The 24,065-nt window shown below is 33.1% G+C and overlaps 1 protein-coding gene across 8 annotated transcripts in view; it reads right to left on the reverse strand.

Moving 5' to 3' along the window:
* LOC107066108 (defective proboscis extension response 14) overlaps nucleotides 1-24,065 on the reverse strand; it is a 243,895-nt gene that overhangs the window by 6,948 nt on the left and 212,882 nt on the right. For all 8 annotated transcript variants that reach the window (XM_089177431.1, XM_089177430.1, XM_089177428.1 and 5 more), the window contains one exon: nucleotides 13,087-13,226. In XM_089177431.1, coding sequence (XP_089033557.1) covers nucleotides 13,087-13,226 — 140 coding nt within the window. The remainder of the gene's footprint in view (nucleotides 1-13,086; nucleotides 13,227-24,065) is intronic.

A 24,065-nucleotide genomic window follows, 5' to 3' on the forward strand; every position in this document is an offset into this window, starting at 1 on the left:
CGCATAGAATGAGAGAACAGAGAGAGAGAGAGAGAGAGAGAAAGAAAAAAAGAGAGACAGAAAAGAGTTCGATACGAAAAAACTTTTTCCTTTACCATCATCTCTCTCTCTCTCTCTCTCTCTCTCTCTCTCTCTCTCTCTCTCTATCTCTCTATCTCTCTCTTTTTTACGGAGGGATAAGTTCCCTTCTATTTTTCTCCGAACATTTCGTTTCCGAACGAGTTAGAAAGTATTACTATTACTCTCCATTGTGAGAAATGTATACATATATATATACGTGCGTAAGATACATAGAAAGGTTGTACTTGGGTACAACCTTACGTACAAAAGGGCCACATACGCTAGGCTATTCTTTGAAAATGGTCTAAAAAACAATATTTCTGAAGAAAAAGTTCAAGCTTAAAGTTTGAAAGTGCTAAAAGAAAGAGAGGAAAAAAAGAGAGAGAGAGAGAGAGAGGTGTCTACGATTATCCGAAAACTACATACGATTTGGTCCCGTTTTGTCACGTTGGTTGGCAACTTTTCAAATTGATTTATGGATTCGAAGATTCATATAGAATAATATCTGCTTACTTTTACTTTTGGTTTCCTTCCTTTATTGGTCAACTCGCACACAATTTTTATTATATTTTTTTTTTTTTTTTTTACTTTTTTTCTCTCATTTCTTTGGATTCTTTCTCGTACTAGACGAGAAAATATTTTCTTACTGGAACGGAGATATATTTTAATGAGAAGTTAGTCAAATAATTTCTTCGAAGGGCCATTTTTTCTTACGATCAAAATTCTCATACGAAAAAAAAAAAAAGCATAAAGATACTATAAAGGTGATAGCTTTGATGAAAATGTTGAAAAAAGATAATAATAAGAATCATAAGTGTTGATTCGATCAAAAATGATTGTAATAAAAGTAAAGATGATTTAACGTTGAGCTTTCAATTGTCAAAAATGAACGAAGAGATTAGTCGTGTGAGATAAATGAAGTTGAGGATAAAAGGGAAAGAATATATTGTATATATATATATATATTATATAAGAATTAGGTCATAGGATTAATATAAAGCTTATGATACTTTTTGTTAATCCTTGATCCTTCTTCTCTTCTGTCTTTACCTCTGCCTGAAGTACTTTTAATTCGATTAGGCCCACCTAATTGCGCCTAAGACGATGAAATTGAATTTTACATCGAATCACCCTAGAAATGAGATCTTCGAATACTTTATTAGAGATCTGCGATTACTCGGGGAAAAAAGGTAGAACACGATTTATTAAATTTGAGAACTAACTTTTCTAGAAGAGAAAAGAGAGAGAATAATTAAAATCTACATTGAAGAAATGTCTATTATCTACGATTCTACATAAATTTAATAATAAATGATCATTTTTATCTTATACGTGGTGACTGAAGTCTTTTCGATCAAACGGTGTCGATGAAAATATGAAAAAAAAAAATGTTTTATCAACCTAGGTCATTTAAAACCTTATTATAAAATAATACAAAAAACTCTATATATATGTATAGTATAATTATAAATTAAATATTAAATTATTATTATTAAATATTAAATTATATATATATCTAAAGATTATCTAATTTTATATAGAAATAAATTATCTTCACGCAATATATTAACTATAATTTATAAACAACAGAGAAACCAAAAACCTTTTCTATCTTTTATATTATATATTTCCTTTAATTTATTTATTTAATGATAATAACGATAATTAAAAAGTTGTCACGAAAATAAATTGACTTGGATTTTGGTTACAATTAAATTGATAAAAGACAAAATATCGTAGGAAGAAAATAATGCCGTCAACATCCAACGTATATACATATATATATATATATAAGAAAGGGTTGATGGGAATAAAGGGAAAGGGATAGGTATAACCATAGTAGGCACCAGTGGTGAGCAACAGCAAGCGGTTTAATGGGCCGCAAAACGATTATTGGCTAGAATTAATCTCGACAAGCCAAGATGTGTCCGCTCTCTTAGGTTGGATGGAAATTTTATCTGATTTCTTCGACTAAGAAAAAGAAAAAGAAAAAGAAAAAGAGAGAGAGAGAAAGAGAAATAGGAAGTGAAAAAGATAAAGATAATTTCAAACCCGATGAAAATATAACTCTTAATATCTGAAAGTAACGTCGATCGTACTCGTTAAGACTTTTCTCATTTCGTTCGGGGAAAGATTTTAACTTTGCGAGAAAGACAAGTACAGCGCAATTTCGATTCAATTAAAAATACCGAGAAAGAGAGTGAGAAAGAGAAAGTAAAAGCATCGAGGAAAAATTTACAGCTTTGTTTACGCGACTCTTTCGTCACTTGGAAAACTCGTTCCTTTATACGTGAATCGTCGCTTCCTTAATTGAATAAACCAACCTCTTTTTCTTATATAACTACTCTCTCTCTCTCTCTCTCTCTCTCTCTCTCTCTCTCCCTCTCTCTATCTGTTTCTTACTCACTCTTTATCTATTGCTTCGTCTCATTGAAAATACTTTTGTTAATTGGACGGAGAAATGAATTTATATTCTTAGAAAGGTATGAAACGATTTCTCTCTCTCTCTCTCTCTCTCTCTCTCTCTCTCTCTCTCTCTCTCTCGTACACTCTTCTATCAGAAACGGTTCTTCCTTTTACCTTTGTAATAAAAGGATGAATGGAAAATCATTTTCGATAGTAATTCCCTTCTCTAAGGTTGCCTTTACTCCTATCTAGGAAAGAGAGTTTACGTTCTATATCTCACTCTCAACAAACTAATTAAATAATAATCCTCTCGAAATGTCCTTGTAGGTGTTGAAGATATACTATATATATGTATATGTGTCTCTTACGACCAAACACATTTTTCTAAAAACCCTTTACTCCCCTTTTTTACCCCCTCAATCTCTTCCTGCTAACTTCTTCTCTTCTCTTCCCTTTCTCCAAATGATTTTAATGTATTCCGTTCTTCTATGGTGCGAACTTCTCGAGAGAAAATTTAACGAGCAATAAAAAGAATCGTTCTAGGGGATTACAAAGCAAGAAATTGCATCTACCTTATACGGTACAATGCTCGTGAACGTGGCATAGAAAATGAGATAGATTTTTGTTAAACAAAATACTAAGATGTTAGAGAAAAAGAAAGAGAGTGAGAAAGAGGGTTCTTTTGAAACGTGGAAAATAGCCAATTTTCTATGCAAGATATTATAATTTGGCAAGAACTTTCTCGTTTCTTTTACTTTACTAAGAAAACTTTCATTAACGATATAAGAAAGTGAGAGAAAAAAATTCTCCCCCCCCAAAAAAAAAAATAAAATAAATCCACGTAAGTTCAAACGCACGCGCACATGTACACACACAATACAAGAAAAGAGATAACATTTTGGATGTTTTTTTTTGGTCATTCGTTTTTTTCTTTTTTCTTTTTTTTTTTTTTCTTTCATTGTTTCAATCAAATAGAACTCGCGAAAGTAACTCGAGAAGCTGTCGTTGTTACGAAGCTAAACAGTTTCATTCGCGTTGATAACTAGAAACGCTTCGGGCGGTTGGAGTCATTAGAAACTCAAGTAGGTACTACCCTTTCCCTTTTCGTTCACAACCTCGTCCTTCTCTTCCTCCACTTCATCGTTCTTCTATTTTACACGTTTCATCGTCAACGAGTTCACGCTCAACAATATTGTAGCAGCATGTCGTAAACGAGATTGACAGTACTCTCCTGACGAGAGAAGAGATTATTAAAAGTTTCATGTTGGTACCTCTATGTGCCTTTATACGGTACGTTACAATTATTACAATACGATTTATAATTACATAAACTATCACATATGTCGTTTACTGCAATAATAATACTTACATTATATTTCTATCAAAGTTTAACTCATTTTCTCAATATTTATTTTTAACAAATTATTAACTGGTACAATTTGAATAATAAATAGAACAATTATTTATTTTTTGTTACATGATATTCTTATTTTTATTTTAAAATAATTTAAAAATCGTAAACCTTTACAAATGATTATAAAAAAATTATTTCTTTTAAAATGAAACTATATATATTTTTTTTTCCATTTAATTTTACGTTGAATATATTTTTATTCGATTTATTTTCGTAAACGTTTACAAATGATTATAAAAAACAATGTAATTTCTTTTAAAATGAAATTACACTTTTTTTTTCCATTTAATTTTACGTTGAACATTTTTGCATTCGATTTATTTTTTTTTTTTTTTTTTTACGATAGAAAATGCATTAACTACGAATATTTGGGAAAGAAGTACCAACTACTAGGTTTTATGCGAATGTTTCTGGCAAAGAGAATGTCAGGAAAGGAGCCACGAAATTTCTATCTTCTGACCAGAAAGGTCGTAGGAATCTAGCGTTAACTTTATCCAACGTTCTTTTGGGCTTTTACTACTACGACTAAAGACGAAAACTGGCATACGGCCAATACGAGCACGCCGCAATTGCGATTGTTTATTACCGACTATATTGTATAACTCTCTCTCTCTCTCTCTCTCTCTCTCTCTTTCTCTCTCTCTCTTTCCGTCCCAGAACACGCTAAATTTTCTCCTCACAATCGTTCTATAAACCCTTGGAAACGTCTAAAAGAATCACCGAGTGATCTAAACGTGTAAATGACTCGGAAAGAGTGCATCGTTTTGTAAAACTCATTGATAATATATACGATAACGTTTTATTATTATTATTATTATTATTATTTTCCTTTATTCTTTTTTATCGGTTAGATTGTATTCTACCAAAGTAAATGCAAAGAGAGAGAGAGAGAGAGAGAGAGAGAGAGAAAAATAGATAAACTCAAGTAGATATTTTTCCCCTCAGACCTCTTGTACTCTCTAAAAAAAACCTTTATCGTAGTTTCTTATCAATTTATTATTTACAAGCGATAAGAAAGAAAGTTGAGAGAAACCAAGAAATGGAGCCTTTAAGCACAAAGATCATAGCTCGATAATAAAAGTTCCTTTTGGTGTAACGAATCGGTAAACCAGGAATACTCTCAAGCGAGATAAAGGATAAAGGATAAAGGAAAACGCGAATGAAACGTATAAAAGGTACATTTGAAATAGGCAGGATCAAAGAAAACTGTAACTCGATTAAAGCACACCATACCATCCTCCCTCTCCCTCTCTCTCTCTCTCTCTCTCTCTCTCTTTCTATCTCTTTCTATCTTGTAATGAATTAATAATCTCGAAACGGACGGTGATTCGTTAATCTATATTCTCCAGAGATTTAACTGTATTTCTCAAAATATCCTACTAATTATACCGATAACATGATCTCACAAACAGCATTAGTAAGTGAGCGTATACATATGTGTGAAACATTTCTTATACATACGTGAAATATTCTATAGTTAACCCCTTTCGTAACGTAACTACTACGAACATTTCTCATGGGTCATGGAAAGAGAAAAGAAAAGAAACATTGAATCAAACTGATAGAAAAAGAGAAAGATATGAAAGAAAAAAAAAAAACATTGTCTGTCTCGAAGAGAAAAAGGATAGGGGGAATGCAAAATGAGCCGTCTAGTAGATATCCTCATGAGATTTCTTCTTTCTTTCTTCCTTGTATAATATGATTCCAAGTTAAGCATGATTCGCGTGAAGAGAAGAGAGCTTTAGCAAACTCCTCACGCCCGTTGTCATCGTCGATACTAAAGCACCAATGGTTGGCCAAGAGAATCGGATATGGTGATAGTAGTAGTAGTAGTAATAGCAGTAGTAATAGTAATAGTAGTAGTGTTGACGATGGTAGTCTTGGTGCTGGTGATTACGAAAGGGTGAGGATTTCACCGATAGGATTAAACTGCATGCGATTTTGTTAGAGTGAGAGGGACAAATAGATAAAGAAAGAGAGAGATAGAGAGAAAGGAATAGGTAGAAAGCAAACGTGTCGTAGTCGTCCGGAGCTTGTGGCCACGGATATTAATAGCTCGGGCGTGACACCCCCTACGAAATAACCTCCCTTCCATGCCAGAACCAAACCGCCCATACTCCATAACCTCACTCGCTTGTCTCTTAGTAGGCGGGTTAACTGGGCCAAGAATTGCTCATTTTCGAGAATGAAAACTTCTTCTTCTTCTTCTTCTCATCCTTGAATTATTTTATTTGTATATGTGTGATGATTTTTTGTTTTATTTTTCATTTTGATTTTTCACTGAAAACCACTCTTTTTTAAATATACATTCTTTGGTATTTCTATATATTTTTCTTTTCATTTTTCACTGACACTTTTACACATTTATTTAACAACCTTTTTTTCTCTTCTCTTTAGTCTACTTCTTAGTTTTAGTTTAACATTTTTTTCTTTTTCTAGTTATATAAATATTATCGTATATTTTAAAAATTCTTTTTCCCTAGACTACCATCAATGTGGAGGGAGGTCCCTTTCTTTTTCTATTTCTTTTTAGAAAAGTTTGCTTTCAAAAGTTCTCTCTCTCTCTCTCTCTCTCTCTCTCTCTCTCTCTCTCTCTCTCTCTCATCACGATTAAAGTTTAGATCAAACGAGACGAAATTTTACTGGAAATAATGAGAGTGATATTATAAAGAGAAACTTGAAAATTTACGTAAATTTGTCAAACAAATATATTAAACTTAACATTTTTTTCTTTTGAAAAACCACGAACTCTATTCGTAATCAAACATTTACAGTATCAAACGAATATTTTATGTAAAAACGTATTAATTAAAAAAAACAAAAAACAAATATGTTTTTAATTAACTATTATTTAAATGGAACAGAAAAAATTATATTCAATTTTAAAACATTTTATATTACAAAATCTCAGATGCAGTGAAACGAAATAGATTAAAATAAAAACATTTCTTATAAAAATTTTAAAAAGACAACAAAAACTATCTCCGACAAAAATTATTATTCTTAATACTAAAAAATAATAAAAATAATAAAATTCATGATTCAAAGAGAAATGATCCAGCTACGTTGATATAAAACAAGTAGAAATTAATAGTAGTAGTAGTATCAGCCTTTTCTTCTCGTGAAAATCCATGACTCGTTAAAAGTCCTTGAAGCTACATCGACGATAATTTTTCACCGACTTTGTGGGGAAGAGTAGTAGTAGAAGAAGAAGAAGAAGAAGTTAAGGAAAAGAGAAGACGACCGTACCGTTTAGAAAAAAAAAAAAAAAAAAATACAAAAAAAGCAAAACGCAAGAAGAAAATGAAAAGAAGGTGGAGAAGAACGACAGAGGGTGGTGGTAGTGGTGGTAGAAAAGAGTGGAAAAATGGGAAAAGTGGGGAAAGTGGGGGTGGGTGAAGGGGGGGAGGGGAAGGAGGAATGAAAGAAAGGAAGAGACATCGTTGGAGAGTAGACCGCGTGGAAGTAGAAGACGTAGTAGACTCGAGTAGTTTCCCAGAGGAGGAAAAGCCGACGAACGAGATAGTACCCCGAGTAATGTGCTCCATCTCCACCCCGGGTCACATTTAATTAATAACCGCGGCATATCTCGAGAGTAATGTATATTAATTGTGAAAAAGGAACAAGTAAGAGGCATACGGACCGAGCACGGTGCGCACGTTCTCGTTGAACAAAATTAAAGCCTGCCGTTGCCGTTGCCGTTGCCATTGCCGTCACCTTCCACTCCCACCCCCTCCCTCTTCTTTCAACATTTTCACCTTCTTTTTTTCTTTTTTTTGTTCGCTTCCTCTTCTCCATCCTCCCCTCTATTCTCCCCTTTTGCTTTTTTTCTTTGACTTTTCTTGTTCTTTTCTTTTTGATTCTTTCCATTCGACCCTAGAATATATTTCACGTTCAGGATCGTCAACGTTTTTCCTATCTTTACTATGGATTAAAAATGGATAACTTTTTTCAATTACTTTTACGTTTTTATAATTTGTGTTTTTACAAGGTCTTTAAAAAATACAATACTTTTGAGTATCTCATAAACGTGCGGAAAAGAAAAACAGTAGGTTATATCAACGTTGATTTTGAAAATGTTTCTATTCTTTAGTTATGAGAGTTGAATATTGTTTTACATATCCTATGTATAGGTGTGTGATTAGAAATAATATAAAAAATGTATGAAGAATAAAATATATATATATATATATATTGTTGGAATATTCTTCCTTGTATTTATATTAGTAATCCATTTGAAAAAGTTAAAAGTTTCTTTAAGTAGATAATCCCGAATATGGTCAGACTGTTCAGTAGTAACATCTGTTATATAGTCATACAAATTTTAAACGTTGAATATTCTAGAAATATTTTGAAAAAACTAAAATATTCTATCGCGAGTTATTAAAATACCATTGTAAATTTCTGTCAAACTCGTTTCCATTGTAAAAATATGTGTGAACAATCTTTGGATAAAAATTAAATTTCTCGTAACTTTAAACACGACGAGAAAAGGTTCGAAATTATAAATTCTAAAAAGCAAACAATTGGATGGGGGACCGATTGGATAATCATTTAACTAAAAATACGATCGGTTTTACGTATTTTATCCGAGGACGGATAATCCATACAATAATCGTGGGCTATTAAATGGTTCACATCGTTCATTTTGTACACCCTTCTCCCCCCTCCTCCTCCCTCCCCTTCTCCTCTTTCTCCTACTCGTTTTTCCTATACGTTTTCTCTCTCTTGCGATAAATGAAAAATTCAACGATAATGAAAGAGCTATGTCGTCGCGCTTCTGACACGATAATGATCGAGTACTCGGGTAATGAAATATTTTATTAAACGATTGTACCAGCTCTCTCTCTCTCTCTCTCTCTCTCTCTCTCTTTCTCTCTTTATACTAGTCTCTTTCATTAATAAACGAAATCGAAAATTACCTGGATATTGACGATAATGATGATGATGATGATGATGCCGATATCTTTCATTATGATCATCATATTATAGTTTTCAATTCTCATATTAACGATCCAACGAGAAATACCATTAATTGTATTACCTGACTTCAACGTGGTTGTTGTCTTAATAATTTTAATAATACAATTGTGACTTTTAATATAATTTCAAAGAAAAAATATTGATGTAACAAAACAACAGAAAATTGAAATAACATTCGGAAATTTTCTTTTTTTTTTTTTTTTGATTAAAATTATTTGTTTTGTTTATCGTAATAGAACGTTGTACGTATCAGCGTGAAACGGTCAAAGCTTTGAAATTACAGAGACATTGTGAAAGCACGTATCTCAGGAGAAGGATCAAGAGCAATAATAACACGAATCCCTTTAAACAGAAGTCAAGTGCAAAGCGTATAACAGATCGTGTTTCTGTTTCTCTGTTCTCTCTCTCTCTCTCTCTCTCTCTGTGTCAGTCTGTCTGTCTTTCTGTCTGTCTGTCTGTCTGTCTATCTGCTTATCTATTTCTATCTTCCTTTATCCTATATTCCTTTCCCTTTTGTTTCCAAGTCAAACGATCTCGGCTTTCTAGTACCGTCAGCCATTGCAAGGTTTAACCTTTTGAACGAATCAAAGTTTCCTAGCTCAGGATATCGAGCCACCTCGAGGGTAATCCAGCGTAAATAATGCAGGTCGCTCACGTGACGTGACTTTCGGACGTGTCGAACGTTCAACGCGAGAAAACTACTTGCTAGAAGAAGTAGTAGTTGAGCCCTTGGCTAAAAGTTTTCGACAAAAGCCAGCCAACCACCACCACCACCACTACTACCATCAATAAACTTACTGTTACCAACCAGTTTTTGGACTGTTCACCTATCGTCACCTATTCTTATTCTTACGTATATATACACGTATCTGTGTGTCTATATAAATGCACACATATATAGAAAAAGAAAAATAGAAATAGAAATATAAAGAAAAATCTTCCTTGAAATTCAACAGTTACGAACATTCAAAGAGAAAGAACAAAGAAACGTCTCTATTCTCGTCATCTACGTCGACTTATCTACGATTTCGTTCCGGATACGAAAGTTTTATGGCTTCGTGCCGACCACCGAAGACTAAAAGCAACCGAGGAGGGTGGAATAAAAGGGGGGTAAGCAAGAGGGAGGGAGAAGGTGGATGGATACTCGAGAAAACGATAGTTGCACAAGTAAGAAAAATAAAGGAACGAAAGCAGAAGACAAAAATGGGCTGAGGCGGAAGGAGGAAATGATAGGGATGGGGGGAGGGTTGGTAAGGGTTGGTAAGGGTTTAAGGTTGAAGGTAGAAGAGAACTCTTGCGTGGTAAGGGAATGACTCGACCTGAATATTTTCACAACGAAGTTTTCTTTGAATACGCCATGCAACAACGGTGGCACGACGACACGAGGCCCCCTTCGGCATACGAAACACCGTGGGATTATACCGGTGAATCGGAAAGACACCGAGAAAGAAAAGGAAAAAGGAGGTCACGTGCCGACGTTTGACGGCAACCTGGTAGAATAAATTCCAAAGTTTTTTAAACCTTTTTCGAAAAGAAACATTTGGAGAATACACGCTCATCAACTAAACGTTGCATATCTTTCGCTTTATTATGTTTTTCTTTTTATATTTTTTTTTTTTAAATAATCGTTTAAGAATTGATATCTCGCGTTTTATTAAAAAATCATATTGATATAATAAAACGAGTTTTTATATTTCTTGTAATTACTTTTATAGTCGTGAAAGAAAAAAAAACTTATAATTCAATTTGGTTTGCAACAATTTCAATGTAAAAATTGAAAATCGTTTAATCGATTTTAGTCGTGATATGCTTAACCTTTTTAAAAATAGTTACGCGTATAGGAGGTAAAAAAATAAAAAGTTAAAAACAACCTTGAGGAGAGTGGGGAGAAAAAATGATACTTCAAGTTAAAAATGTAATCGTAACTTCTGTTACGTTTTTGTATCGCATTGAAAACGCAAGGAGAACGAAAGAAAAGTTTTGCGATCACCGATCCTGAGAAAATCTCTCGTCGTCTTTTTTATTACCTGCTCGGTAAGGATCTCGTTAGAAGCAGTTAAGTATTCTCAAGGGAGAGAAAGAAAGAAAATACTTCGCTTTTTATTACGAACTTTTCAACGAACGTATGATCGAGGTTGACTATGAGCACGAATTTGAACTTTTAATAATAATTTGAAAACTAACAAAATTATAATAGAGAGAATGTGGGTAAAGAAAAATGTACAATTTCGTTACGTGACCACCACGAATAAATCGAGAAATTATAATTCGAATGATTAAACAAAAAAGAAATAAAGTGATTTTTAAATTTGCGATGCAAAATGAATTTCAACAAGACTCAATTTCTCCACCTACGCGTTTCGGTTTTTAACAGATCGGACAAAAAAATGTAACTACTATGATTTTTCCTCTTTGGTATTTTTCTACCGAACGAAAAACGATTTTTGAAAATTCTCTTTTGACAAGAAAATCATGTTACATCAATCGAAATTATTAAACAGTATTATCGAAACAATACACGAATTGAAAATACAATTCCAATGCTTTAAGTGGAAAAGAAAAACTAATTATTATCGAAACAGGTGATTAAGCAATATACAAATTTTTTAAACAAATTACGCGCGAATACAAAAAGTATCGTAACGACGATTGAAATGAAAAAAACAAAAAGAGAAAGCAAGAAAGACAAACAAGGAATAAAACAAAACCACCGGGATTTTTTTTTCAATCCCATTTCATACGTGATTCGCCGTGAGTTTGTTAGTACATGCATGCATGCATAGATGCATACATACATGCATAGATACATGCATGCACACATACGGACATATACCGTAAAATATTCGTAGGATTTTTTTCGAAAGAACGAATCTCGGTCTCGTTGATGGGGATATTTTCGAACACCTAGTTTTTTTTCCCGTGAGATCAACCCCACAGAATTTTTTTCCATCAGATAAATAAATTCAAAAATGAAAGTACCACGGTGAAAACGTGTGTGCTCAGGAACTGAATTTAAAGATTCAAGGAGAGGAAGGAAAGAAAAGATCAATGCAATCGAAGAGTTTGTTCGTTGTTAGAAAAGAAAAACCCTTTTCCTAGTAGTCCTTCGATAAACTGGCTGGCAGGCCATTTTCTTCGAGTAGTATACCCGCGAATGACGACATTTCTTCGGTAAATGCTACGTAACTTGAACGAAATGGAAACTGAAATGAAACGGAAGCTTCGAATAGCAATCGAGTGAGCCGTCAATGGCAGAAATCTTTTCTACTACCCCCATTCTACCATATTCTGATTATTTATTCTAACTTTACTAACGTGGAGTATGTGTGTGACTGCACTCAGACGACTTTTCATCCGCTTTTATAAACTAAAAAATAGACGAATGTTAAAAAGAAAAAAAAGAAAGAGCAAAATAGTTCCAAAAAATATAAAAATAGGAAAACAAATGATGATAGAAGCTCAAAAGTAGCACCATTGAAAGGAAGTGAAGGGTCAATTATCGATTTTTCGATAGAGTGGAAAATCACATTGGTATATACACTAAATATATATAATATATATGTGTGTGTGTGTGTGTTTGAGAGGAATTATTTTAATCTTCCGTTTCTCCTTCAAAGCCTCTCAAGCTTCGGCCTGTTATCAGTACGGAACAGAACGTCTTACGTTTACTCATCACGATCCTACAATTAGCTTGAAATACTCTTATTAGAGAATATAGAATATTTAATACAGAGAGAAATATAAGAGAGATAGACTTATAAAAGATAACTTATTAACAAGCTAGAATCCTAAGTATAATAAATTATTAAAAGTCAGTCTTGTGTCATATTATTCTTATAATCATATATTTTAGCACAAAAAGATCTAATTAAATTTAACATCCTTTAGATAATGCTATTATCTAAAAATAATATATCTATTTTTATTTTTAATTAATAACTTTATAATATTTCCTAATTCTTAAATAATTTTATATTATTTATTTTCTTATTTTATATTTAGAAACCTTAATAATATTAAATAATAAATATTAATTAATATTTATCTTTAACATAAGCAGTTGTACACGTACAATTTTCATTCTAATGTATACAAAATGTTTTTTGTTTCTATTTTTAATAAATGTATCGATAAAAAATAGAAAGAAAACGACTATAAAAAAGGTTCAAAAAAAAGAATATATTAAATGGTAAAATAAATTGAATAATGTAAAAAGATCGTACCGTTGAGCACGTGGACAGATACGACAGTGACCGCAGCTACGTCGGCCAATGCGCAACTATAGTTCCCACTGTCTTTTTTATTCGCATTGGCAATGTAGAGCCTCGAAACAGCTCCTGCCGACCCCATGTCGGTTTTCACACTGAAACAGAAAAGCAGAAAGCACGTAGTGGAACGTCTTCTAAAGAATTTCTTATCGTTCCGAATGAACGTGAGTGAACGTGCGAAGAAAAACTCCTATCGTGTTATATACATACGTGTGTATGTACTCGTATGTATGTACGGATGTGTTGTTCATTCGGTGAATAAGAAGGAGTATAAGGATACAGGGTGAACATAGAAAAGATAGAAAGATAGAAAAAAACGAGAAAGAGAGAGAAGGAAGGATATAAAGAGAGACGTGGTAAAAGGGAAAGAGGGCGTAAATCAAGTTGCCCTTTTCCTCTCGATTCTGTCGTCGACGGATCGACCATTTCTCAAGAGTCTACTTTTCTCTCTCTCTCTCTCTCGCTCTCTTTTTTTCTGAGTTTTTTTTTCCTTTTACTTTTGCACAACTCGAACTATGGGACAAAAAAGAAAGAAAAAGGAACGAAACGAAATAAAAGAGGAAAAGTTTTAGGGGAATCACGTGCGAGACTCGTGTTATGATCCTAGGATTTCTATTTTTGTTACAAAAAATATCACGGTATACAATGTATCCGATTTTTATCTTCATCTATAAAATATAAATGAGAGAGAGAGAGAGAGAGAGAGATTTATACTTTATATATATAAAATAATACAAGCGTGTAAATTATTTTGACACGATCAGTATTATGAGATAAAAATGAAAAATAAACTTTAACACATTTTACAAACAAAAATATTTTCAAGTATTGAGATTAGAATGTTTACTTTAATAATTTATGTGTTTTATAATTTGCGTTCCTAAATAAAAAGATTTTATTTTATTAAAGATTTAACACTTCGTTGATCGGTTACGAGTAAACTCGTGATGCGCTTTATTTAGCATGACACATTATTTAAAAAAAAAAAAGCAAAGAGAAAATAGATATTACATTATTAAAAACTGTTGTGTATTATTGTTAAACTGTTTATCATACGAAAAAAAAATATTAAACTTTAATAATTGAAATTTATTAAAAATTACTTGTATTGTTTTACTCTTCAATCCAATTACAACAAAACATAAATTGTTTTTAAAATTGCTGGTCAACAATTTATTAACAATATTTTACCTTCAATTGGAATAATGAAAAATGATTACTTAACTCTAATATTGGTATTGATTATAAGTAAATAAAATGGATAGTTTAAAATCGATGATCAACCATCGTTTTTAGTTTCATTTATGTTTAAGAAACTCTGAAGTATATCAAAAGTAAAAAAAGGAAGATAGAAAAGAGAAGTTTTCAAAAAGGAAATTCTTCTTATAATCCTTTGCACGATAAACGTTCTCCAATGAAAACGCGCAAGCTCTCTTGCATTGAGGTTAGAAGGAATAGAGAGGAGACCATTAAGCAAGAACTACGGTAAAGTCCGTTTTGATATGATGCGGAAGGAAAGCGGATTTTAAGGACCGTGAGAGAGAGAGAGAGAGAGAGAGAGAGCTAAGGTTAAGGAGGTCGGCAAAAGGATGATATCCAGAATGCTGCAGGCTATGTGCAAGAGAGAGAGAGAGAGAGAGAAAAGGAAGAATGAAGAAGAGAAGGAAAATGAGGCTTCTGTCGGTGGATTCCTCACGTTGGACTGGTTTAAGAATTCATTCGGATTGCCGAGATGCCAGGACGCATCCTGAGCCACAGGATGCGTCCTTGGTCTCGGTTCTACTCATCCCTACGACTACACTGATAGAGCCCTTTGAGAATAACGCATCAAGAACTTCACCACTCTTCTCTAACGGGAGTAATGCCACACACTGCAAAAGATGCCATAAGAGCGTTAAAAGCACTTGTTGCCACCCTACCCCCTCTTTAACGTTACTCCTATATTTCTCTCTCTCTTTCTCTTTCTCTCTCTCTCTCTCTCTATCTTTTATTCTTTCTTTTTCTATACTTAACTGGTCTAATAGAAAATCTTCTTTTATCGAAAGGACAAAAAAGAAAAAAATCCATTAATCCTATCGTTCAAATATTTGTCATTATGATGGATAGCAAAATGAAATATAAAAAAAAAAATTGAGATCATTAAAATTTCTCAATTGTTCCACTCTCAAGGAATAATAATAATTCATGTACAATCTGTATTTCATTCTTGAAATTCTATGTTGTAAAGATGATTGTAAATGATAGAAATAAAATATAAAATTAGATAAAACAGGCTAAATAGACAAAGAGTGAACAACAACAACAACAACAACAAAGTGAACGAGAGAAAGAAATTAAGTTTAATAGAGTAAACACATCACGTATAAAACTTCAAAATGACATGACAACGATAGATGTCATGGTAACGCGTATTATCCAGCGTTGAAATTATTGGACAACTGTGGAGGGTTGGGCCATCGACGAAATCTGTCGATGCGATATTTCACCAGGAGGAAACTCAAAATCGCGGAAAGGGAAGATAACAGTCAAACTAACGGGCTACTCGATATAACACTTCTCTCTCTCTCTCTCTCTCTCTCTCTCTATCTATCTCTCTCTCTCATTCTCTTTTTTCTTTTTAGGTATAGGTGCACAAAATATACGGATATTTACATTGACATTTTGTGTTCACATAACATGGACAAAAGCTTTAGTGATGGTGGTGGTGTGAGTGTAATCTGAGTACTCCGCGGGAAAGCACACGCGACATCGAACCGCGTCACATTTCGACTCGAGCCAAAATTTCCTCACGATTGGCATCCCTACGACAGGTACGCACGTACATGTACACACACAAATCTACATACGTAACGTCGCTTGCCATTTCGAACCAACGAACATTGCCATCACCCTTTCATTTTGTCTCACTTTCTCTCTCTCATATACACATTCTCATCATCCTTTTCTCGCGCTTATTGGACACATTTACCGCATTGTACCGCAACCGTGCACCGCACATAACAACCCCTTCTACTCTTTTACCTCTCTCTCTCTCTCTCTCTCTCTCTCTCTCTTTCTCTCTCATCCTGCAAACATTCGTAACCGCGAGAATTTTATACGAATAGCTGGCTGACCTGCCTTATCCAGAAGCCACATTAGAGTTTCTCTCCTATGTTTCATGCAGTTTAAACTGCTGACCTTTTGTACAAGAAAAATGTATAATTTTCTATCATCAGGAATTATCTTTTCAAAGAATTTTCGAAGATGTTAAAATAATATTATATTTGATTGGTTATTTTCGTTGAGTACTTTTTACAAAAGGATCATTAATTTTAATGAAATTTTCATGACTTCTGGTACCTTTTTTTTATCAACGTAATATTCTTCATTGATTAAAATGTAATCGTTATAAACTGTTACGAAGAAAATTCTAAATAATTCCCATAAATGATACTATTTCATTATTATGAAAATGTATTATCTTTCGAAGTAAAATGCGTAATAGATAAATTACGGGGGTCTTTATGAATTTGCCGTTCGCTAAATTTGGATTGAAGTTCAAAACACTAACAGAGATAAGGAGAAAGGTTGGTAGGAGGGGACGAGTTAGGGGGAGGGGGGAAGGGTGACGAAGGGAAAGGATAGGAAAAGGGATGGGAAAGAGATTAAGAGAGTATTTCGACTTCGTTTCTCGTTGAGAATAGAGCTTATTCCTACACAATTTCCTGTCGTCCTCGTTGTGAAACTAAAGGGAAACTTCACGGTCCTCCTATTAATCCAACCAACTTAGATTTTGAATTTCGCGACATTTAATGCACCGAGCTTCCACGGAGTTTATTAGGCTTCGAACTTAACTTTGAATTGTTAATTGTGTGTATGTGTTGCGTCTATGTGTATATTTCTCGGGCCATTCAATTATTTTTCCTTCATCTTTTCGTTTTTTATTTTCAAGTATGCTTCTTCCATCTTTCAAAATACGTATGTAAACTCATTGGAATCTTTGCTCGCTAGGGAAAAAAAGGGGAAAATTCTATTTGCCGTTAAGAAGATAAAAAAGAAGTAGTTTTCCTTTGATCATGATATACAACACGAGACAGACAGAGTGGAGAGAGAGAAAGAGAGGTAGAGACGACCTTCCAAAAGGTACCTTGATCACGAGAAATAATATAAAAAAAGAAAATAAAATAGAAAAGCTCAAAGAAATCAAATGAAAAAGTATTAATATAGGAATTCGATATTACAAACAACATACTATTATTATTATTATTATTATTATTATTATTATTATTATTATTATTATTATTATTATTATTATTATTATTATTATTATTATTATTATTATTATATTGAATCTTATTCTTTCGATAAGACAACACAAAGCGGAACGTAATAACGAGACAAAGGACCTTACTAGGAATAAAATCTACAATTTTATCGTCGCACAAAAGTACGAGTAGAAGGAAGAATATAGAGAAGAATAAAAAATAAAATAAAATAAATAAAGAAAGAAAAGAGACGCACAAGAATAAATCAAAAGGTAAAAAGGGATAGAGAGAAATGAAAAGAGAAGAAAGAAAAAAAAGGAAATTAGAGATCCGAGAAACGAAATAAATGAATTTTCATCGCGACAGTCGAAAAAGAGACAGGCAACTCCCCACCTACTTTAACCCTCGCAACATTGTTCGAAGGCCGTAGGCAATTAGTGACACTCGTACTCTCTTAATGACATTCCCACGTCGATCCAACGCTCGCCTTGGTTTTATCCATTTATCCGGTCCGCGTTCCAACAGTTCTTCGAGAAAGCAGAACGTCCGATATTCACCTTCTCTCAGAGAGACCTCTTTCCTTTTCAACCACCCCTTTCTCCACCCCCTCAATCTCCTCGTATTCTTTCACTCAACTTTAGCTTCCTATCTCTTTCTTTCAGCATCATCGTTTTATATTCGCAAAAATTTAATTTCAAGCATTACCCCTCAACTACTACTTCACTATTTCTTCTTGAAAAAGTACGTGTGTGTGTGTGTGTGTGTGCGTTTGATCAAGAAAGAAAGAACAAATCAATGGATATTGAGCATTAAAGCGCATCCTTATAACAAATTCGATACCTTCGGATATTTTATTGATATTCTATCTCATTCTTTTGTTCCCTATACTTTTATCCTTCTTCCTATCTATTTCTCTCTTTAATTTCGTGTTTTTTTTTCCTTTTTTCTCCGTTTTATCCTCGTTCTTTTTCTCTAGTCTTAACATGGGGTGTGGGGGAGACTATATAGATCCCATTTCACCCTTCATGATTCAACGAGACTTTACTCATGTATTCACAATTGTAAAGCTTTATTGGAATGCCAGTTTAAGTGACACTTTGATAAACGTTTATCAAGAACCTACATAGAATTAATTTGCAAATTAAAACTGAATCGAGAACAAAAATCAATGAGTAAAATTATATCAAAATTTATAAATCAATAGAGATTTTTCATTTAACACAGTAGAGAGAAGTAGAAGAAAAGTAAGTGAAGAGGATTAGGAAAATTTGATAAAAATTAGATGATTTTCGTCTCTCCCTCTCTTTCTGTCTTTCCTTTTTTTATTTTCTTTGAGAAAGAATCTGCTTTTTACTTGGATACATGCGAATATTTCCTAGAAAAACTAACTTTACACTAACTCGTGAAAAAAGGAAACAGACAGATAGACAGACAGACAGAGAAAGAAAGAGCGAGAGAGAGAGAGAGAGAGAGAGAGAGAGAGAGAATAGAGCAAAGTAGAAGAGAGTAGAGTAGCTTACATATGTGAAAGCTCGATGCACTGGCGGAATGTACTACCCGTTCTTCCTCATCCCTTGGTTTTCTCCCTTTTCTTCTTTATCCTAAACGGAGTGCCGACTTGCACGCTACAGAAATTGCATTCCGCGCGTTAACGCCCCTACCATCTTTCCCTGTGTCTTTTTCTGGTTTTTTTTCTCCCCCTTTCTTTTGGTTTTCCTTCCTTTTTTTTCTTTTTCTTTTTAATATCTTCAACGTTTGTACGTAACGTAGTAGTATGTAAGCACTTGCACGTTTCAGTGCAAACTTCCGAATGAGCCGAAATGTTAGTTTTCGCTTCATTCTCCAAAGTGTTTCACCCTTCTCTTTCTCTCCCCTTCCCACTCCTATCTCTCTTTCTCTTTCTGTTTCTCCCACACTTAGCTTTAGAGTATCACTAAGTAAAATCCTATGAACTTCCATATACTCAGGATGCTTAGACGCGCCTCGTCGTCTCAACGAGCTACTTTGTCTCCATCCAAACCCCCCCCCCCTGTTTTTTTCCACCCTTGAAGAACAGTTTACAATCAATAGCTTCTTAACGATTTTCATTTCCTTTTACTTTCACTCTTCTATTTTTTTTTTCTGCTTACCTTCTTTCTTTTTACATTTACATCCGTTGTTTTTTTATTTTCTTTTTTAACTCCACCTTTTTCTTTCTCAACCTTCCCCTAATTTTATTTCAAACTCGTATAGCAAAAGATCGTTCTCGTAAGCTTAGTGCGTACCGGACAAAGAAGAAGACATTATTTTTTTCCTTGTCAAACGATGCCGAAGCAAAGTTCGAATTTCCACTCTGACTTTCTTTATTTCTTTCTTTCTTTCTTTCTTTCTCGGCTCGTTTTTACGCGTTGTTTCACGACTCCACCTTCTTTGCGTTCAAACGACAATTTTTTTCCCTTCTTCCCCCCTGCACCTCACCTCCGTTTGCTTTCCTTCTCGCCAGTGTACCATCCTCTTCCCTTGAGATCCCGACGTTTTACAAAACCAACAAATTTTCCTACAGTAAAGCCCGAAAAGGAGATTTAAGAGTTCACCGATTTCTATGTTTATTCACTCTCTCTCTCTCTCTCTCTCTGTCTCTCTCTCTTTTTTTCTTTTCTTTTCTCTTTCTCTGCTTTCTATCAATGTTCTTCTACTGCTTATCTTTCTTCGATTCCAAAAGAATCGTTCGTTTTCTTGCAGAGAATATTTACACACAACGTCCCCCTACTTTTCATGGAATAACAAATGGCACACCTTTTTCATTTAAAAATATTTTATATGCTACGAGAAGAAAGAGAGAAAGAGATAGAAATAGTAAGAATAATAAAGAAAGAAAGAAAAAATAAAAGAATAATAAAACGTAAGGTAGATTCACGTACTTAAACTTTAGATATGCGTGAATTTCTCTTTTACGTTTTAAACGACAAAAATCCCTTCAAATGTTCATTTTTCTTCATGTGTTGGTAAGTAATGCATAACACGAAATGTTCTTTGAAAATAGTACGTCCTTTACATTCAACTAAGCTATGAAGGAAATTTATGGAAACCTTTGGATCGCTTTTCTCACGTCAACATTGTTAATTAAAATTTATACTTTACTATATATATATTTCTACGTCGATTCATTCAACGCTTCCTTCCACCTAGCATCGTGAATCACGTTAAAAACTATTTATAAACGTCTAACGTAGAAAAAGAATCTAAAGAATAATAGACGCGATATACACGCTCGATTCAACATGGATTTACCTATTACGAAAGTAATTACATTCTAAATTTAAACTATGTGAAAAGAAGGAAATCATATTTGACGTTAATTTTACTACGTAAAGTTATTTTAATTGATGTTCGTGTTCACAAAGGACTTACTTTTAAACGAATCAACATTTTTTTGCTTTGCTAAAAATTTTCAATTGAAAGTTAAATAAAAAGCAAATGTCTTTAACTTAGCTTTTTAAAAATATTTATGGAACAAGTTTTTTACTACATGTTCATTATATGTTCATTTCTTTACAATATTAAAATTAATTTTCCGAGAAATTTAAGTAAAATAAATGAAGTGTCTCTTAAGAATATCAGTAAATAAATCTCACGAAAATTAGGGAAACAAATTTCTGATAAAAATGTAGTTAGGAATGTCATATATTGATCGAAATACTACAAATTACTGATATGATTTCTATATACTTCATTCCCGACATATGAAAAACGCTCAATTATTCTTTTTTATATTTATAAATAAATAAATAATATTAATTTTATATAAAATTGTTTTTTTAATTACAAAACTAATTGATATCAGTTTTAAATGTATAATTTATTATAAGAAGCTAGTATTTGAAAAATAAAGTGAATGTATCTTTAATTTATTAATGTAATTGACAAAATAATTTCTCTACATTTTAATGAAAGGAACGAAGAGAGAAGCAATAGATTAAAAAAAAAATTTCTCGTTCTATTATACAATATCATTTGCTCTCTCTTGGACGGTAGATATTTTCAAAAACAAATTCAGTAGCAAGAGTCAATATTTCGCGAAACGGTACGACTATGAAAAGTCGTCGAAATAAGCGAGCGTGGATTTCAATTTCGCGAATAAAATAATGAAAGCACAGATGAGGAGTCTACTCGTCTACTTCTCCAACTCATTTTCTTGTTTAGTCTTTTCCGTTGCTCTTATTTACTATGCCGAAAACGAAGATACGTTAAAAAGATGACTCATACAAGCACGCACACACACACACACACACACACACACACACACACACACAAAACATACTTTAAATTAAATTCTCAACCTTTCATTTCTCTTATCATTACTAAAATTACTTTAATATTAATCCATAAAATTAATTTTCTATTTTTTTTTAATTTTAACGATCCTTCAAAAAAAAAAAAAACAATAAAAACGTAAAAAGAAAAAATATATTTCTCATTAAAAAAAAAAAAAAATAAATCTAAGATATTTTCGAATATAATGAAGTCGTCTATGAATGCTAAAGCATTGAAAGAAAACTACTACGAATAAAATTTGTTCGCGTATGCTTGAACCAATAGAAAAAGATAGGAAAATAAAACAACGCACGTTTTACACGAACTGGATAGCACGTTGATACTTGTTTTTAGCGGATAAACAAGATATCCATCGAATACGAACAATTTGTCATTGTATTGTAGAGAATCGATCTATCGACCTAAATATAAAATGCCATCGAACAAACATGATACCCCCGACACACCAAATCTAAACTTTTAAGCTTTCCACCATTTATCTTTTCAAAATGATTTTTATCTTCTATTCAATAAATTTAAAAAAAAAAGAAAAGATAGAGAGAAATCGCTCGTATCATTTGAACCAGGAATAAAAAATAAAAATAAAAATAGAATAATAAAACAAGGAATGCGAAAAATTTAATGTGCCCCTCGGCGTATGACAATGCATGGAAAATTTTAATCAAAAAATCTTTTATTAAATTAATATATTATTATCGCGCTAATCCCTTTCTCTCTTTCCATCTCTATTTTTGTGCACACATATTCTCGTAATTAATTCCATATGAAAATTTTCCAAAAGAGAGAGAGAGAGTGAGAAAGAGAGATGATAAGAGAAAATGTGGATAAGAGACGAATATAATCGTCGTAGAAAAACAAACAATCGTGGTTTTAAGCAAGATGGGGGAGTGAAGGAAGGGAGAAAACGAAACTTCTTTCAATGTAAGCGTAAAAATGTTGGGTGAGAGAGCTTTAACAGGTGGTCAACGATTTTCGTCTCCCATAAGGGAAAAATAAAAAGAAAAAAAAAAAAAAGAGTGAAAATAGAGTGGGAGTGATAGAAAGTCTTAGTCCCTTAGAGAACAGTTTTCTTTTCTTTTATTTTCTAGCAAACGACGACGTGTTGTACGTGTTCGATCGGTACTACCAGTATTCTTCTTCTACTTCTTCTTCTTCGACATTTCTAAGACAGTGAACGTCGACATTGTTCCTGTCGATCTCGAGGGTTACGTTAAATTTAGACAGAGAAAAGGGTTGAGAAAAAAATAAACAAAAAAATAGAAAGAAAGAAAAGGTAAGGAAAGAAAGAGCTCGCTCGTCGACCTTCTGTCGGGTGTCGTAGCCTTTGTCAAAGAAGGGTTTTACGCGACGTAAATCTAAACGTTCGCCAAGCCGCGCGGGACACGTAGAAGCCGAAAAGCGCAAACTACGTACTAACTCTCGGCACCCATAGTGTGTAGGTTCAACCTTCTCTCTCTTTCTCTCTCTCTCTCTCTCTCTCTCTCTCTCTTACTCTCACACATATATAAACATATACATACTTGCCTAGCTCCGTTATCTCCCAACGGAATTTCACGGATTATCCAGGATTTTCCGCGCGACACACGAGCCTCGCTTATACTCTACTCCGTCTACGACAAACGTTCACGTCACGAATTCCCTTTTATCCTTTTTGCTTTTCTTTTTTTCTTGTTTTTCTTTTTTCTTTTTTTCTTCTTTCTTTCTTTTTTTTTTTTTACAAACTCAGCCTTTCATAAGTATGTGTCTATGTTTGATATGTGTATACGTGTACAAAATATACTTTATAGGACGATCTATTTTATTTCGTTGAAATTTTACGTTTAAAAATGTAAACGTCAATGACGTATAAATAAAAAGAAAAAAGTAAATTACATCTCGTTACAATGTATAGAAATAAATAAAATGTGAATGATTTAAAGTAAATACAAAGAGGATAAAAAATGATGTTGATGAAAATGTGAAGAAGTTGAAGAAAAAGTGTTAAGTTTTGTATCGTAAAAATTACATGTAGATGCAAATAAAATGTAAATGATTTAGCGTAAATGCAAAAGGGATGTATACAAAAAAAAAAAGGTTAAAGAAAGTAAAAGGGAGAAAGTGTTAAGTTTTGTATCGTAAATTAAGAGAAAGATGAAAGAAGAACTTTCGTAATATTCGTACGAATTCGATGAAACATTTTTCCGAAGCAATAGCAAACGCCAGCACGACGATTCACCCCTTCCCTTACTTTCTACCCCCACGGACATCGGACTTATACCAAAAACCCCAACCCCGTTCTTCAACGACCGACATGGGAATTCTATTATCCGCGAAAGGAGGAGGATGACAAAACGAGAAAGAAGAAGTCACGGTGACGACGCGACATGAAAGAAAAGG

This window comes from Polistes dominula, unplaced genomic scaffold, assembly GCF_049000335.1.
Source record: "Polistes dominula isolate Pdom_NZ unplaced genomic scaffold, Pdom_raw_medaka contig_20, whole genome shotgun sequence".
In the NCBI taxonomy this organism is placed as follows: domain Eukaryota; kingdom Metazoa; phylum Arthropoda; class Insecta; order Hymenoptera; family Vespidae; genus Polistes; species Polistes dominula.